The sequence below is a fragment of the Eptatretus burgeri genome, unplaced genomic scaffold (assembly GCF_056783735.1).
Source record: "Eptatretus burgeri isolate ZD-2024b unplaced genomic scaffold, Ebu_testis_v1 Ebu_testis_scaffold_115, whole genome shotgun sequence".
Classification (NCBI taxonomy): domain Eukaryota; kingdom Metazoa; phylum Chordata; class Myxini; order Myxiniformes; family Myxinidae; genus Eptatretus; species Eptatretus burgeri.
Genome location: NW_028222065.1, coordinates 32501 through 49112, shown reverse-complemented (window position 1 = coordinate 49112; position 16612 = coordinate 32501). Strand labels below are relative to the sequence as shown.

At 50.0% G+C, this 16612-nt stretch overlaps 1 protein-coding gene across 4 annotated transcripts in view; it reads right to left on the bottom strand.

Moving 5' to 3' along the window:
* Positions 1-7359: 7359 nt before the first annotated feature.
* LOC147007551 (MAP/microtubule affinity-regulating kinase 3-like) overlaps positions 7360-16612 on the bottom strand; it is a 17833-nt gene continuing 8580 nt past the window's right edge. For 2 of the 4 annotated variants that reach the window (XM_085866919.1, XM_085866920.1), the window contains exons 6-11: positions 15905-15975; positions 15180-15236; positions 14015-14251; positions 8689-8805; positions 8426-8516; positions 7360-7803 (exon numbers count right to left, since the gene is read on the bottom strand). In XM_085866919.1, coding sequence (XP_085723045.1) covers positions 7727-7803; positions 8426-8516; positions 8689-8805; positions 14015-14251; positions 15180-15236; positions 15905-15975 — 650 coding nt within the window. In that variant the 3' untranslated portion in view covers positions 7360-7726. The remainder of the gene's footprint in view (positions 7804-8425; positions 8517-8688; positions 8806-14014; positions 14252-15179; positions 15237-15904; positions 15976-16612) is intronic. The other 2 variants (XM_085866922.1, XM_085866921.1) reach the window with 2 other exon arrangements.

Sequence of the window (16612 nt, the reverse complement as noted above, 5' to 3'; positions counted from 1 at the left end):
CGGTCGTGCTTTGCGAGGTTGAGGGGACGGGTGCTGTGGACAGGTGCACGGAGAGCTTGGGGGGTATAGAGGCCCCGGAGACCCTTGTGGGGACACGAATCCCCAGTGTGGTTGTCCCTGTGTGTGTGGTGCAAGGCGTGAGTGCGTCCCCGTGTGTGGAAGCGACCCCGTGTGTGAGTGGTGTGGTGGCGATGGTGCCGGAGTACGTGCTTCCCAGCACGCCGTGTGTGGGTGAGGCACCGTGTGTGAGAGAGGCCGTGTGTGTGGATGGAACGGCCAGTGTGGATGAAACACCGCGGTTGAGTGCCCCCGCGTGTGTGGATGAGGCACCGCGGGTGAGTGCCCCCGCATGCGTGAGTGAACGGCCGAGTGCAAGGGAGACCGTGTGTGTGAGAGAGCGGTATGTAAGGGAGATGTCGGTCGGCATGCGGGAGCACGCAGCCGCGTCTCCCGGTGTGAATATAATGGAGTGGAGTGTGTGCGTCGTAACACGCAGGTGTGCGTGGGTCGAATGGCGACGACGGCGACATGGGAGGAAAGAAAGCCGAGTAGCGGTTGTTTCGGGGACCGTGCCGGGTTCACCCAGCAGTGAGCACGAGGTTCGTGCTGTGCAACGCACGAGACGGCCACGTGCTCGCTTGCGAGAGTGAAGTCCCGGTCCGGAAACGCCAGCGGTGGATTTGCCGATCCCGCGGACGGACAAAGTTTAGGCAGGATTACGGATTTGGACCGGACGGGTTCTCCACGCGATCGTGTGTGTTAAGCTCCAACGGGCAAAGCACATGTGTTCGCGTGGGGAACCCCTCGAGACGTGGGGCTTGTGTTTTTTTTATGCGCACGGTGACGCCATGGCTGCACGTGGGGTTGGAATCCGGCAGGAGGGGTATCCCTGCCGGATAGTACCGTTCAAGGAGGGACGAGGAACAAGTGCAGCTGCATGACGTCACGGGCAGGTGCAAAGTGCGCGAGTTGCCGCGCTGGTGCTGCGCATGAAAGAAAAAAAAACAGCAGGCCTCACTTTCGGGTGCACAGGATTCCTGGGCAAGGGGTGGAAGACCCCCTTACTAGGGCACAGGATGGAAACTAGTTAGGGGGAAGGGTTAGCGTAGCTAGACCGACTTCATGGGGCAGGGGTAAGTCCTCATGGAGTCCGTGGAATGGATTAGCTTGAGGGATTTAGTGAGCTTTAGGTTGGGTAAATAATTTTTGGGACATTTGAGAACAGTGACAGACTTGTGGATGTGTAGCGGGGACGTAGTGTTAAATGGAACGTGCTATAGTTTAAGGGACGACGTGGGAGCACGAGTTAGTTAGGGGATGTTGTTAGGACGATGGCAGAGTTCAGCGGTGAGTGTGTTGAAGAGTTGTGAGGTGAGTACATGATGAGTGAGTGAGGCCAGCGGGTCTGTGTGAATGGAGCGAATGGGGAATGCATGGTGCGATGAGTAATTGGGGGGAGGAGTGACTCCCGCCCAAGGGACCCCGGGGTCAGTATAAAGTGAGTTAGGGGGTTAGTTAAATTGAAAAATGGAAGTCGTTTTGTTGTTGGTGGGAGTGTAGGCTTGAAACCCGTTTGGAGGGGTGCAGGAGCCCTGTTGACGGGTTGGGAGCGTGGCTGCGAAAGGTGAGTATCGCTGAGTGGGTACCCCGAGCACCAGGCTAGTCGGCCGTGGTAGGCCAAGGGCCCATGGGGGGCCGGGATAGCGTAGTGGGCACGGGTGCGCCTGCTCGGTGCGGGGGCCCGGGGCGCCATTAGCCGCGTGGGCAGTGTTGTGGGCATGGGTGACCCTCGGAAAGGGGCCCGGGAAGCCAGCCTGCCACGTGTGCGTTTCAGTGGAGGTGCCATGGGGGGCACTCCCCGGTGTTAGGGAGCTGGTAGGCTCGGAGGCAGTGTAGTGCCCGGGGGTGCCATAGCGGGAGATTTGGCAGAGGGTCGTGCCTGCCAAAGGGAGCCACGTGTCCCAGCCATGAGACCGTGTGAGGGCACGGAGAGAAAATTGGGGGGCGAGGCCCGAAATTGTGAGGACACCAACACAGGCGACGGGAATCTGGGTTTATAGAACCAATAGTTTAAGCGAGAGGCGCTTGTTGAAAGCCCCGGGGTAGTTAACAGTTAAATGGTTAGGGTAGATTAGGAAGTGTACCCCTCCCCACCATCCATCCCCTCGCTCTCGTTGTGGGCCGCTGGACCCACTTTGGTTATAGATCGCTGAACTCTGGGGAGGCCATCCTGAGGCTTTAATTGGGCCTCGGCACAGGACGTTAGCTCTCCCTTATTCCCCTCCGGGAAGGGAACGTAGGGGTTGGGAGTAGGCTAGGTGACAGGATAGGTTAGCCGAACAAAGACGATAAAGGGGGTTAGGGGACGATTTTTAGTGGGGAAGTAAAAAAATAAATAAATAAGTTGGGGCTAAATTGGGGTTTGACAAATTAAGGGAGTGGGTATGTACAGTGACAGGCAAAGGCGATAGGTGGGACGGAGACAGGTAGGTAGGTCTGAGCCCGCCTTCCAAGTGGCCAGCACCACCGCACTCCCTCCACCAACCTCCACGGAACGGCAAAGGCTGGCCAACTTCATCTGCAGCTGCTGTGCTGCAAGGCCTGTGCTGGCCAGTTCATCTGCTGGCTGTTTTTCTTCAAGGCCTGTGCCGGCCAGTTCATCTGCCGGCTGTGTTTGCCTGCAGCGGCCTTCTTCTGCGGGCTGTGTTTGCCTGCTGCCTTTGCCATGCCATTCCCACTGCCCACGTTCACCAGCCCCGTTCAATTTTGCTTTGCCCCCCCCCCCTGTTCATTTCCATGTGCGCCAGGAACTGCAAGGCAACAGTTTGCAAGCTGCGAGAACTGCCCTGTTGGCAGCTACAACACGGGCCTGCAGTGGCGGCCCGTGCACCGTGTTTGCGTCCAACCATTCATCCATCCATTCGTGTGTTCATTGCGTGTGCCACTTGAGCTGGCACGGAGACTGCGTTGTGCAGCCCATGCACCGTTGTGGTTCACTGCGTTCAGTTCAAAAGGGAAGGCCTTGGACTGCGTGTGAGCAGCCAGCCACGTTCCCTGTCACCTGCATTGTTTTGAGCCAGAGACTGCATGCGAGCAGCCTGGCTCCCTGTTAACTGCTTTCTTTTTGCAGAGCTCATTGATCCAGGGCCATGGTTTGGTGTAAAATTTGTAAGTTAAGGTTAAGATGTACTGTAAATATGAGTGCGCCCCCGGCATGTTCGTCTTAGCGCCGGCAATTTTATTTAAGTCGTCCGTGTGAGTGAGTTTGTTTAGGTAGTTACTCAGCCCTTAGGTTATTTATTTTGGGGACACGAATACCATGAATGTCGCACTCAGGGATCCGTAGGTAAAATGTACTACATTTTACTACACATGCTGGCACACGAAAATTTGACGACTCGGGACGAGTCTGTAAAAAGGGGAGGGGGTAGTGTTGTGGTTGACCAAATTCGCAAACCACCATTCAGGTCCCTTAGGTGAGATATCTCGGTAAGTATATGGGTAGTTAGGCCCAAACCCGTTGTCTAGAGGGAATAAATGTCATTCATGAAGGCTGCGACTCTTCAGGATAGCCGTTTTTCTTTTACTATCTTTATTTTGGACCAACCGCCATTAGTACCACCACCAACCACGTCTCAACAGCCATCACAACAACAACCACCAACCACAACGCCGCTTCACCACAACCGCCACGACCTTTACCGTCACAACTCGCCACCGTCATCTCGCGCCACTCGTGGGCACCGACGGTGGACTCGTGTAGAGCGCGCACCGAGCAGCGTGTTCAAAAGCATCGCGGACTTTCCGCAGAAAAACGGATCAAAAACGACACGCCCACTTTTGTTCCGTCCAATCGGTGAGCGAGGGGCGATTTGGCCCCGCCTCCAGGGCGTTGGAGGGCGGTCGCTATATGCAAATTCATGGATCAAAAAGCATTCACGCCCACTTTTTCTCGGGCCAATGGGGAGCGAGGTGAAAGGTCAGAGGCAGAGGGTCAAAGATGAGATAGCAAAGCCACGGGGCTTATAAAAACGACTGCGTTCGTCAGTCGAGGCCAGTCGAGTGGAAGTTGAGAGGAGTTCAGTTCGCAGGAGGAAGAGTTGAGTTGGAAGCGGAGGAAGAGTTCAGTGCAGTTGGGAGTTCGCGGAGTCGGAGTGAAGAGGACGGAGCTGTGGAGAGGCGGCGGCGGCGAAGGCGGACGAGGGGTGCTCGCGTCGGATTCGGGGAGAATCTGGAGAACTGAGGAGAGAGAAAGGCCGGCGGCGCGACCGAGGTCGTGGTGGAGACGCTCGTCGCGGAACCCGCGATTTTTGTGAAATCCTCCTTTCCCCGAGCATCAGCAACCCCCTCCTGTTTCCCCCCGCGCTGAGATAGTGCGACAAAAGGGGGCCCCCTTCCCACCCCCTACCAGACACCGTCCGCGAGGCCCACGGAGTTGAGGCACCACCGCCGCTCCGCGTCTCATCATCAGACGGGTAGGCCCGACACGGTCTCGGCCCCAGGCCCGCCTACCCCCTCATCCTGGAGGGTGGTTCTCTTTTCTTTTGCTTTGGGAATGTGTGTTGTCGGCGCCGTCTGTGAAGTAAAATTGTATAAGCGTCGCCGTGTGCTCGCGTAGTCGGTATTAGATCTGCATTGTTGCATTTGCTTTTTGTCTTCTTTTCCATGTGCTTTTGGTGGAATTGTATATGTGTGCTTTCCGTTCATCGCGAAATAAATGTGCTTATTATTGAACTGTTTTCCCGCTTCGCTTCGTCATTTCTTTCATTGAATCCTCATCTTGCTTCACGTAAAGGGTTGGTCGTGGGTTAAGACGCCCGATAATTAATCGAACCGTCGAGGTCGACGAATAACACCGCTCGGTTATCCCGATAGTACGGAACGGGTCGCTTAAGTGGCCCGTGTCCGAAGTCGACCTGCGGCGAGGTGCGATCTCCCGGTCTACCCTCCGTGTGGGTACTTCGGTAGGTCGAATTTGGCGAGCAACCCTATCCCACGCGGGGGCCGATTGGCTCGATCGCGGTGAGACCGAAAGGTCCACCCGTGACTGGTTCCCGGCGTTAGTCCGAGAGGGTCACGACTGGATTGTCCGTCCGGTGGGCGACGTGCCGCGATTCGAGTCACGTGGCCGTTCGCACGCCGGCGGGCGCGAATCCGCGACAATATATATATATATATATATATATATATATATATATATATATATATATATATATATATATATATGTGTATATATATATATATATATATATATTGTTGCGAATTCGCGCCCGCTGGCGTACGATCGGCCACGTAACTCGAATCGCGGCACCTCGCCCACCGGACGGACAATTCTGTCGTGACCCTCTCGGACTAACACCGTTAGCTAGTCACGGGTGGGCCTTTCGGCCTCACCACGATCGTGCCAATTGGCCACCCGCGTGGGATAGGGTTGTTCGCCAAACTCGACCTACCTAAGTACCCACGCGGATGGTAAACCGGGCGATCGCACCTCGCCGCAGGTCGACTCCGGACACGGGCCGCTTAAGCGGTCCGTTCCGTACTATCGGGATAACCGAGTGGTGTTATCGTTGGCCTCGATGGTTCCGATTACTTATCGGGCGTATTAAGCCCACGACGAACCCGTTACGTGAAGCAAGATGGAGATTCAACAAAGGGAAGGATGCAGCGAAACGGGGAACAGGTTCACACACGTACTTTATTCACACAACACACGGAGAGCACACATTTACAGCCAAACAGGATCAGAATGCACATAAAGCAAATGCAAGAAGAAAAACAATAAAAGCAACGACGACGCAGAGCTTCAACCGACTACGCGAACACACGGCAACACTTATACAGTTTTACTTCACAAGACACGGCGCCACAAGTTCCATACAAAAAAACCCCGAAAAGAAATGATGACTTCCCTTTTGGGCAGTCGAGTCCCTCTCCTACGTCCGTCGATGTGGTCCTACCTGGCCGCGACTTCGTGCCCTGGCGTGGTAGGCGAGTCCTCTCCTGCGTGCCTCGCGCCTGCACATGTTGGCCACTCGACGCCACGGAACGAGTATTCGGCGCTATCTCAGCGCGGATTGAGGGCGGGGGGGGGGGGGGAAACGTGGATGCCCGAAGTCGGGAGAGGGGAATGGCGGACGCTCCCCGCCAGCGGGGTCTTGCAACTGCAACACAAAAGACCAGGCCAGCAGCCACCAGGACGAGCGAGCCGGAAGACGAGAGCGAGAGCAACCACAAAGCAAGAATATCCACCGAGCAAGAGCATCCACCAAACTGCTTCGCCCGTCTCCGACTTTTATATCCCGGAGCTCCGCCCTGTTGCTCCGCCCCGTTCTTTTGCTCCACCCCCCTTCGAGAAAGGTCTCGAAGAGGGGCGTTCCTCCTCCCTGGCCGCGTCACACCGCGCATCCACCAATCGGGCGCCAGCTGCCCTCCCCTCGCTTCTCCTCCCTCGCACCAAGCGCGGAGAAGGATGGCGCGAAAAGCCCACTGAGCGTCTTGTTGGTTTTTATTTGAAATAAAAGATATAAAAAGAAAAACGACTGACTCAAAGCGTCGCAGCCCGGATGGATCACATAAAATCCCTCTATACAACGGGTTTGGGCAAACTACACATGTACTTACAGAGATATCTCACCTGAGGGACCTGAATGGTGGTTTGCGAATTTCCACAGCCGTAACAATATATATATATATATATATATATATATATATATATATATATATATATATATATATATATATATATATATATATATATATCGGGTGTATAAAAAGGAGAACAATGACACAAACCAAACAATAGTAACAAAAACGTTATGTGTGATGTCCACATGAAGGTCAGCAACAGATGTAAGTGCTGCAGCCTGATACTGGACACTAAGTATTATAATTACTCGACATAATCGGTCAGATAAGCAGGCGGCCTTCGTGATCGAACAGAGGTCAGGGAAGAACAGCCTTCGGGTCGTGCTCGGAACCTTTGTAACGAACGGTCCTCACTGAAGTTGAGGGAATCCTGAACTCCAAACCCTTGGATTATGTGTCTTCAGGTGTTGCTGACATCGACGCTGTTATGCCTGGTGTGCTATTGACAGGATGCCATGACACATCACCAACCCAAGTGGTGTATCCTGCTGCAGAGCTGTTCAGACGCCGTTGTTGGCATCACAGCCAGATCCTCGTGGACCATTTCTGGTCCAACTTTATTAATTTATTTCCAGGATTTTGTTTTTGCACACATTGGATTGAAGAAGCGGGAACTAGAACTTTAATGTGGTGGTTAAAATGGTACCACAGGAGGAATCCTGAAGAATAAAGCGTCATGGACACGGAAGGAGCACACAAAATGATATCGAGTAATACTTCTCGAAGCAAGAGAAAAATTTATTATATTACAAAGAAGGAGCACACAAACATTACGTGTCGGTTCGGGAATTGTTAAAAAGAAAATAATGTTGACACACTGTATATATTAACTCATCATTGATCTGAGCAACCCTGTAACTTAGTATTTTGTGACACAATTGGTCTGAGTTTCTAAAACAAACCGAATCTGCAAACACTCCATGACAAGAGTTCGTATCTGATGATGGACATGTTTGTACCAACACTTTCATTCATTCCGTCATCTGTGTGCCAACAGAGAGCCCAGAAGCCTTTTCTCATGACTCCATTCTTCACAAGGAGGTTTGAGGTCTTGGAAAATTAAAAACTTTCTTGAGGTTCAAGAAGAGACATTCAGACACGATCCTTGTACTGGAGAGAAACAATAAAAGGTTCCAAAGCTCCGTTCCAGTGCTCCTGTGTGAAGATAACGGTTAAAAATGAATAAATACAGGAAATTAGAAGAGAAACATGGACATGAGAATGATGTAAGTACCTGATGTTTTACTTCCCTCCGATATAATCTGTAAACAGAATTTAAATAAAATAATGTCAACAGAATTGAGGTTTCGGCTTTTTCCGTACACCATTCCCATCGCAAGTTGCAACGACGAATCGAAATTGATATCCCAAAGCAAAACTGATGTGTACAGAGAGGGGCGAGTTGGTGCTGAAGAAGCGATGTGGAGAGGGATAGGTGCCTGAAGGTGGTCGGTTGGCATGGAAAGAACCTCGGCGATCTTCGGTTCGCCGGTAGGCCCAAAAAGTGCCGAAATCCGTTTCCACAATTAAACCTCGCTCCCAAGCAGTACTTCGGGGAGTACATACAACAAGCATGCATTGGAAATCTGAGCTGGTGAAATTGGATGAGGTTGCCATGGTTACCGCTCGCTGAGTATTTTCATTTAATTCTCGTTTCCACCAAAACACACTCTAAAAGTGGCTCATTTCAGGTGAGACATCGACGAAGCCGTCGGAAACAGGAGGCCTGCTAGTTATGAGATCAAAAAGGCAAATAAAAAAATTTGTAGAAGCGAACCTTTATAGTTTTTCAGTTTAACTTCTGTTTCCTTGTATGGCATCAATGGGGTCGCAGAGCCTTCGTTTATCCATGGATGCCGCAGCATTTCCTGTGAAGAAGTGACGCGTGATTGGACAATCCATGTCGTACAAGCAAATAAAGAGAAAAGAAAAGTCTTTGAGAAATATTAAAAAGACAAGACGTGAACCAGACAAGAGGAGTCTCTCAACTTCTCAACATCAAATTTCTCAAAAATTTCCATCCCCAAGTCCTGTACTCACCCTGGCTGTGATCCTCTTTTTGGGATTTATCGTCAGCATGGCCTTGAGCAACTTCTTGCACTGCACGCTCAAGTGACCGGGGATCACGTAGCCTCGATTAATGCATTTTCTGACCTTCTGGAATACAAAAAGAAAAATCAACATTTAGGAAAGGAAATTCAACATCCTCAAAGCAGACAATACTTCGTGTAATCCATGGACCAACTCCTCGACGAGACTTTTTTAATGAAGGTTTCGGGTGCGACACACAAAACAGCGAATTTCAAATAGAGGAGGAATGTTCATTAAAAGGGAACGAAGAAGGTTCAGGAACATTTTGTTGAGCTCTTTGGATCAACACATCCTGCACAAAGTGAGAAAATGATACTTCATTGTGCTTCAGCGAACCAATCATTGCCATCCATCGAGTTAAAATCCCAACCAAGTGCAGGACCCTCAGCTTTCCAGGGTTTTAAGCTGTGAGTCAATTCCTATATATGGGAGGAAGAAGAGGGAAAATGACTTCAGGGTGAGTTATTCATCAGTTATCTCTTAACGAATGTGAGTGTAAGTGTTTGTAACCCCAATTTGGAAACGACCACAATCTGATATCTGGGCAGCTCCCTCCTTGTCACCCTTGACCGCCGTGTCTGTCTCTTTGTGTTGAACTCTCAAATCACCCCCACTGTCCTTCCACGCCACACAACTGCGCTTCAACATGGTGCATCCAGGTGAGATAACTGTGAACAGTGAGATAACAGGGAAGACCGCATAATGTACACCGCACAGTTCTGTAAACTCTTCTGTTCAACCTGTGTTCCTGTTCGAGTCTACCTGCATAAGAGTAGCTGTTCAAACAGTTACCATCCAGGTCGAGCACGCCGATCAGGTTTCTCTGTCACCTTTTTATTCACCTTCTCTTCCTGCGCCCACATCCCCCAATGATATATTTCTTAAACCTGCTTTTCAAGTACATTTTTTTCAAAGAACCAGCACGGTGAGGTTTCAGCCACAGGGTGGTCATCGGGTAATCTCATAATAAAGTGTGGAAGCACCTGCCATCAGGCAACATGATCTACATCTTCTATTGTCAACAACTATTATTGAATATCGCTTCGTCAATCACGGCCTTTGTCTTTGTCGATCTGAGAGCCGCTTCGGACCAACGAGAAAAGCAACAGATGAAGCATAGTGAAGGTCTTTGTTTGAGTTGTACGTTTGAGGAGTTCCGGTTGTACGTTTGAGGAGTTCTGGTTGTACGTTTGAGGAGTTCCGGTTGTATGTTTGAGGAGTTCCGGTTGAACGTTTGAGGAGTTCCAGTTGAACGTTTAAGGAGTTCTGGTTGTACGTTTGAGGAGTTAGGGTTGCACGTTTGAGGAGTTCCGGTTGAACGTTTGAGGAGTTCCGGTTGTACGTTTGAGGAGTTCCGGTTGTACGTTTGAGGAGCTCTGGTTGTACGTTGGAGGAGTTCCGGTTGTACATTTGAGGAGTTAGGGTTGCACGTTTGAGGAGTTCCGGTTGTACGTTTGAGGAGTTAGGGTTGCACGTTTGAGGAGTTCCGGTTGTACGTTTGAGGAGTTCAAGTTGTACGTTTGAGGAGTTCCAGTTGTACGTTTGAGGAGTTCCGCTTGTACGTTTGAGGAGTTCCGGTTGTACGTTTGAGGAGTTCCGGTTGTACGTTTGAGGAGTTCCAGTTTCACGTTTGAGGAGTTCCGGTTGTACGTTTGAGGAGTTCCAGTTGTACATTAGAGGAGTTCCGGTTGTAGGTTTGAGGAGTTAGGGTTGTACGTTTGAGGAGTTCCGGTTGAACGTTTGAGGAGTTCCGGTTGTACGTTTGAGGAGTTCCGGTTGTACGTTGGAGGAGTTCCGGTTGTACATTTGAGGAGTTAGGGTTGCACGTTTGAGGAGTTCCGGTTGTACGTTTGAGGAGTTAGGGTTGCACGTTTGAGGAGTTCCGGTTGTACATTTGAGGAGTTAGGGTTGCACGTTTGAGGAGTTCTGGTTGTACGTTTGAGGAGTTCAAGTTGTACGTTTGAGGAGTTCCAGTTGTACGTTTGAGGAGTTCCGGTTGTACGTTTGAGGAGTTCCGGTTGTACGTTTGAGGAGTTCCGGTTGTACGTTTGAGGAGTTCCGGTTGCACGTTTGAGGAGTTCCGGTTGTACGTTTGAGGAGTTCCGGTTGTACGTTAGAGGAGTTCCGGTTGTACGTTTGAGGAGTTCCGGTTGTACGTTTGAGGAGTTCCGGTTGTACTGGATGGATGTTATTACCGATGACCTCAACTGTTTGTTTTTTATCACTTGACTTACTCTTACTTCTCCGCTGTTGTTATTGAAGAAACACGAGATGACGGAATCTCGAGAGATTGTGAATTAAACGTAATTTAACGGGATTGTGAATTTATATTTACTTTTAACCAGAACAGGCATATTGTTCAGGACTGATAGAAAGGAGGAGGGAGGACAGAGAGTTGGGAGAGGGAGGTTGAGGCGTTGGGAGTGGAGGGGGGTTGTGGACTTGGAGTTGAACACGGGGTGGGGAGGGCTTGGGGTGGGGAGGGGGTTGAGGGCTTGGGGTAGGGAGGGGTTGAGGGCTTGGGGCACACACACACGCACATGACGAGAGGTGTATGGTGTCATCTGCAGGTAGGACAATTATTCAAAGATATTGGGATGTAAAGACGTCGAGATGTGAAGATGTCGGGATGTAAAGATGTTGGGATGTAAAGACGTCGAGATGTAAATATGTCGGGATGTATTGATGTCAGGATGTAAAGACGTCGAGATGTAAAGATGTTGGGATGTAAAGATGTCGAGATATAGAGATGTCGGGATGTAAAGATGTCGGGATGTAAATATGTCGAGATGCAAAGAAGTTGGGATGTAAAGATGTCAGGATGTAGAGATGTCGGGATGTAAAGATTTCGGGATGTAAAGATGTCGGGATGTAAAGATGTCGAGATGCAAAGATGTCGGGATGTAAAGATGTCAGGATGTAGAGATGTAAAGATGTTGGGATGTAAAGATGTCGGGATGTAGAGATATCGGGATGTAGAGATGCCGGGATGTAAAGACGTCAGGATGTAAAGATATTCGGGATGGTTTCAAATTATAATATTGTTACGAATCTGGCAGCCATTTGCACACAACAGCCAGAGTTCAGTTATTTCGATGAGTATGCGTTTATAGTTAGAACCCTCCCCTATATCTAAAGGGAATTACATGTGTGCGCTGCGAAGTTTCTTTCTAGTTAGATTTTTGCAATACCCAACGCCAACAATTCAATCCTTCATTCTCGCACCATTGCCATCCATCGCCCACATGCAACATGTCACGTACAGGGGTGAAGTTCCCTCCGCCCACCGTGAGCTCATCCAAACGACACCGACCGGCCCAAAACCCGATCCGAAATCCCCCCTCCCCGCTACAAGGGTGGATGGGGAATAGGGTGCTCCCCTGGTTGTTCCATCTGGGTTCTCAGACACGCACGGGGGGAGGGTGGTCGTTGCCCCCTCCCACCGGACCCCCTCCAATCACGGATGGCCACCATTTTCTCCCACCGAACCAATCAGGAGAGTCATCACCTCAGGGCCGACTCCGCCCCAGCCAGATAGAGTGTTCGTCCCGTCCAATAAGGGGAGGCCACTGATCGCCCGACAACCTCTCGTCCAATCCGAAGCGAGTTACCTCAGAGCGGTTCTCTCGACCCGCGGGGGAGGGGAAGGATAAGAAAGGTGGCGAGCTGTTAGGAGTTGTCGTCGTCGTCTGGGATTTTTGCTCTTTGCCTTTTGGTCTGCAGTCGTCATCGTCGTCTGCGGTCTGTGTCAGGGTTCCTCGGTGGCCATGGTGGTGGAGGTGTTCCGTGGTGCTCGACCTAAGTTCGTGGCAGCCAGGGTCGTGGGATTCCAGGCCGTTGGTTCGAGTCCCACCGTGGTGGGTTAGAGTCAGTGTAACCGCACAAGGCGGCCAGGTACCCAGCCAGACTCTGTCCCCACAGCTGAACTATCCTCCTCGGCTGGAGGACCGAATAAAGACCCGCTGGGGTCCATTTTCTTTTGGTGTGTGTGTGTGTGTGTCTGTGGTGGCGCCGTCCGATAAGTAGAAATTGTTAAGTGCTTTTGATCACTGTACATTGTCTGCATATTCGTGATTAAGTCTGCTGTGTGTCTCACTTCCTGATTACTGTAAAATAAACCCCTGATAAATGTTCCAGTTCGTTGTCCGTGTTTTCTTTCATTAGCCTAGCATGGTTCGGGCTTGAGAATTAGTGAGGCCGATTGGGCCGTGAATTGTTCATTTGGACCGGCGCGGCTTTTGTAATTTCTGCTCGGTTACACCGGATCCGAGTCGGTCACAGTGGCTCGGTTCGGACAAAGCCGGCCGAGGGTGTGGCTTCCCCGGTAGTTAGACGGCGTGAGTACTGAGGTAAACTGGAAGAGACAAGTGGACCCGACCTCACGCCATCGAAATATTGGCGACCACGGTCCTTTAAGCGACCCGTTGACTCCGGAGTTATCCGGGGTGACGATCTTTCGATTCCGGGTGTTCGGTGGGAGACGGCCCTACTGCTCCGTCTAGAGGTCGTTCCTCCCCACCGACCCCCGGCCCACAACAATATATGGTGAGCATCCCTATCTTGGTTATGGACATTTTTAGCATGCCATCCCTCCATCCTTTAACATTTTAAAATTTGTTTTATTTATTCCTTGTACAAAGCAACAGATACATCATGGTCCATCAGACAAACACCCTTCTTCTTCTTCTTCCTCTTTCGGTTGCTCCCGTTAGGGGTCGCCACAGCGGATCATCCGTTATGATCCGCATACTGATTTGGCATAGGTTTTACGCCGGATGCCCTTCCTGACGCAATCCTGGTCGCCTCTTACGATACAGGGATCTGGTACACCTATTCTAACCGGGGTATACACCGGGCCCAGTACACTGGTACTCACTTCGCCGACCTCGGAAGGATGACAGGCTGAGTCAACCCCCTGGTGTATTAATTCAGTGGCCCAACAGGGCTTTATCTCAGGACTTTTGGATCCCAAGCCGCTGCCCGAACCCGAACTGCACCAACACCAGGATAAATTCTGTCCATCAGACAAACACATCATGGTACAAATCCCGATACAGGGGCATTTTCACAATTATTCATCAAGGATGACATTTAATGACAATGTCATCATTGTTTTTGTCCTTGTCCCAATGACAATGTCCCGATTCCTCAAACGACGCTGTCATCCAGACAACATGCATTCGCACACCCTCTGGAGATCCCAAACCGGTGCCAAGACTGGTGTGCAACATAATGTCCCGAGAAACGAGAACATTGATGAAGAAACGATGCTTACACTCATCGTCGCTCCGGTGAACGGCATGGTCCCAGACAGCATGGTGTGGAACGAAACGCCAAAAGACCAGACGTCGAGCTCGGGTCCACGGTAGTCTTCATTGTTGAGCACCTCTGGGGCCAAGAAACTGAAGGCGCCTCGGACCGTGCTGTACTTGCAGCCTGTCTTGAAGGCCCTTGCCGTGCCGAAGTCTGCAAATTTGAGCTGAAGATTCCGGTTCAGGAGGAGGTTATCCGGCTGCACACACACACACACACACACACACACACACACACACACACACACACACACACACACACACACACACACACACACACACACAGGACAAACACACATACACAAATTAAAACAAAGCACAATTAATACTGACGTTCTTCTTGAGCGATGAGGAAGATGAACTTCCCAAACAGGTCCACAAATGGCCCTTCTCAGGACTACTCCTCCCGCAGCATCGCGAGAACCCTCCTCATGTCCCAACTTGATGTGGAACACATGTCGATCGTCCCCAAGGAACAAGCTGGTTTTACACCCGGTGGGAGCTGTGCCGATTTGGTCCTGACACTTAACACCTTTACTGAGACTTAACACCTTCAAAATCATGGAAACTCTTCTGGGTCTCTGCAGACAAGTTGGATGAAGCAGGATTTTAACCAAAGTTGGCCGAGCACAGTCTCTGGGAAAACGTGCATTTCGCCAACAAGGACCTCGTGCGAGATCATCGTGCCTCCTGGACAGATCCCACCAACCATCGTGCCTCCTGGATTCAACCAAGGTAGGCGACGGTGGACCGCTCTCAACAGGATTCGCACCCGACGTGCCAGGACTGTACGTCGTCTCTTCAAGTGGAAGTTCTGGGACGACTCAGCACGTGATTGCGGCCACCCAGGACCAGACTACTTCACCCACTGTGGATGACTGACTGCATGCTGAGGAAGTTCCCAGGTGGCGTCAAGGAAATTGACCTTGTGACGGATGATGCTCTCACCTGGTTCTCCAATTTGGACCTGTCCCTATGGGCTGCTGCAACAATCATACGCAAGAAGAAGAAGATTATGAATCCTATCTCATTAATATAATCCATTTTGATTCTCATTAACACAAAGTGGATTAACGACCTGGGAAGGTGGGCTGTGGCGTGTTTAATGAACAGGTACAACGGACCCACCTTGATGTCTCTGTGCATGATGCGATGGCGATGCAAGTACTCGAGTGCGGACGTGGCCTGCAGCGGAGGAAGATCACGGATGGGATGTTACATAGCATCGGTGCAGGCTCATGAAAACAAGTTGCCCAATGTCTGCAACATCTACATGATCGAGAACATCTCACAAGCAGGATTACAATTCGAGATGTTTGAGCGTGATGTGATGCGTTGAGCACACTTTCTATCTGATCAAAGGCAGTGGGGATGAATGTTGTGGAGCAAAAGGAGGGATCGAACGCACACTTTAACTCGAACGGCACTTGGTGCAGCACCTACCTCCACCAGGTTGAGGTTTACGTTTGAATACCCACTGATAGGCCGGAACTGAAACAAGATCTACTCGCTTTGTTCTTGTCACCGAAGCAACTCGTCCACCAAGTATCGTGGGAATGTATCGATAACCTTGAGAGATTTCATGCTCTATCTATCGTTTTCTCTCTCTCTGTCTCTCTCTCTCTCTCTCTCTCTCTCTCTCTCTCTCTCTCTCTCTCTCTCTCTCTCTCTCTCTCTCTCTCTCTCTTTCCCTCTCTCTCTCTCTCTCTCTCTCTCTCTCTCTCTCTCTCTCTCTCTCTCTCTCTCTCTCTCTCTCTCCGGTGAAGAATAACTTTACAATAAATAAAAAATTCTCCGATCCGAATCCGGATCTTCACCAAAATCCAATCAATTCATCCCTTGGTATTACTCACCTGCCTCATAATAACCCTCACGATTGGCTCGGACAGAAAGGTGTACTGATCGATGAGGTCCCACAGATTTCCTGCAGACAGGATTCAAATGTTAATATTTGTACGTGCTTCTTTGTCATGCACAAACGATATCCTTGATCATGAATAGATGTATTAAAACATTGAAAAACTAGAGGAGGAGCACTCGGGAGAGTGCAAAACCTCCGCTGCCAATACTGCTGGGTCACTCAAGTGAACCTAATATCTTATTCATTAAATATGATGTCAACAGTGCTGACAGTTATAGTTCTTTTCTCCAACATTTTTTTTTTTGGGGGGGGGGGGGTTGGAAATCACTTAAAACATGTAGAAATGCAAAAAAAGAAATCGAAATTTTGTTGAAAAAAAAGTTGCAAAAACTTTTTTTTTCTAACAATTTTTTTTGGGGGGGTTGGAAATCACTTAAAACATGTAGAAATGCAAAAAAAAAATTTCTCGAACAATTTTTGGGGGCTGGGAAATCACTTAAAACATGTAGAAATGCAAAAAAGAAAAATTGCTTTTTTTGGGGGGGGGTAATTTTTTGGGGGGGTAGGGTGGAAATCACTTAAAACATGTAGAAATGCAAAAAAAAAAAATTCTCTAACAATTTTTTTGGGGGGGGGTAATTTTTTTTGGGGGGTGGGGTGGAAATCACTTAAAACATGTAGAAATGCAAAAAAAAAATTT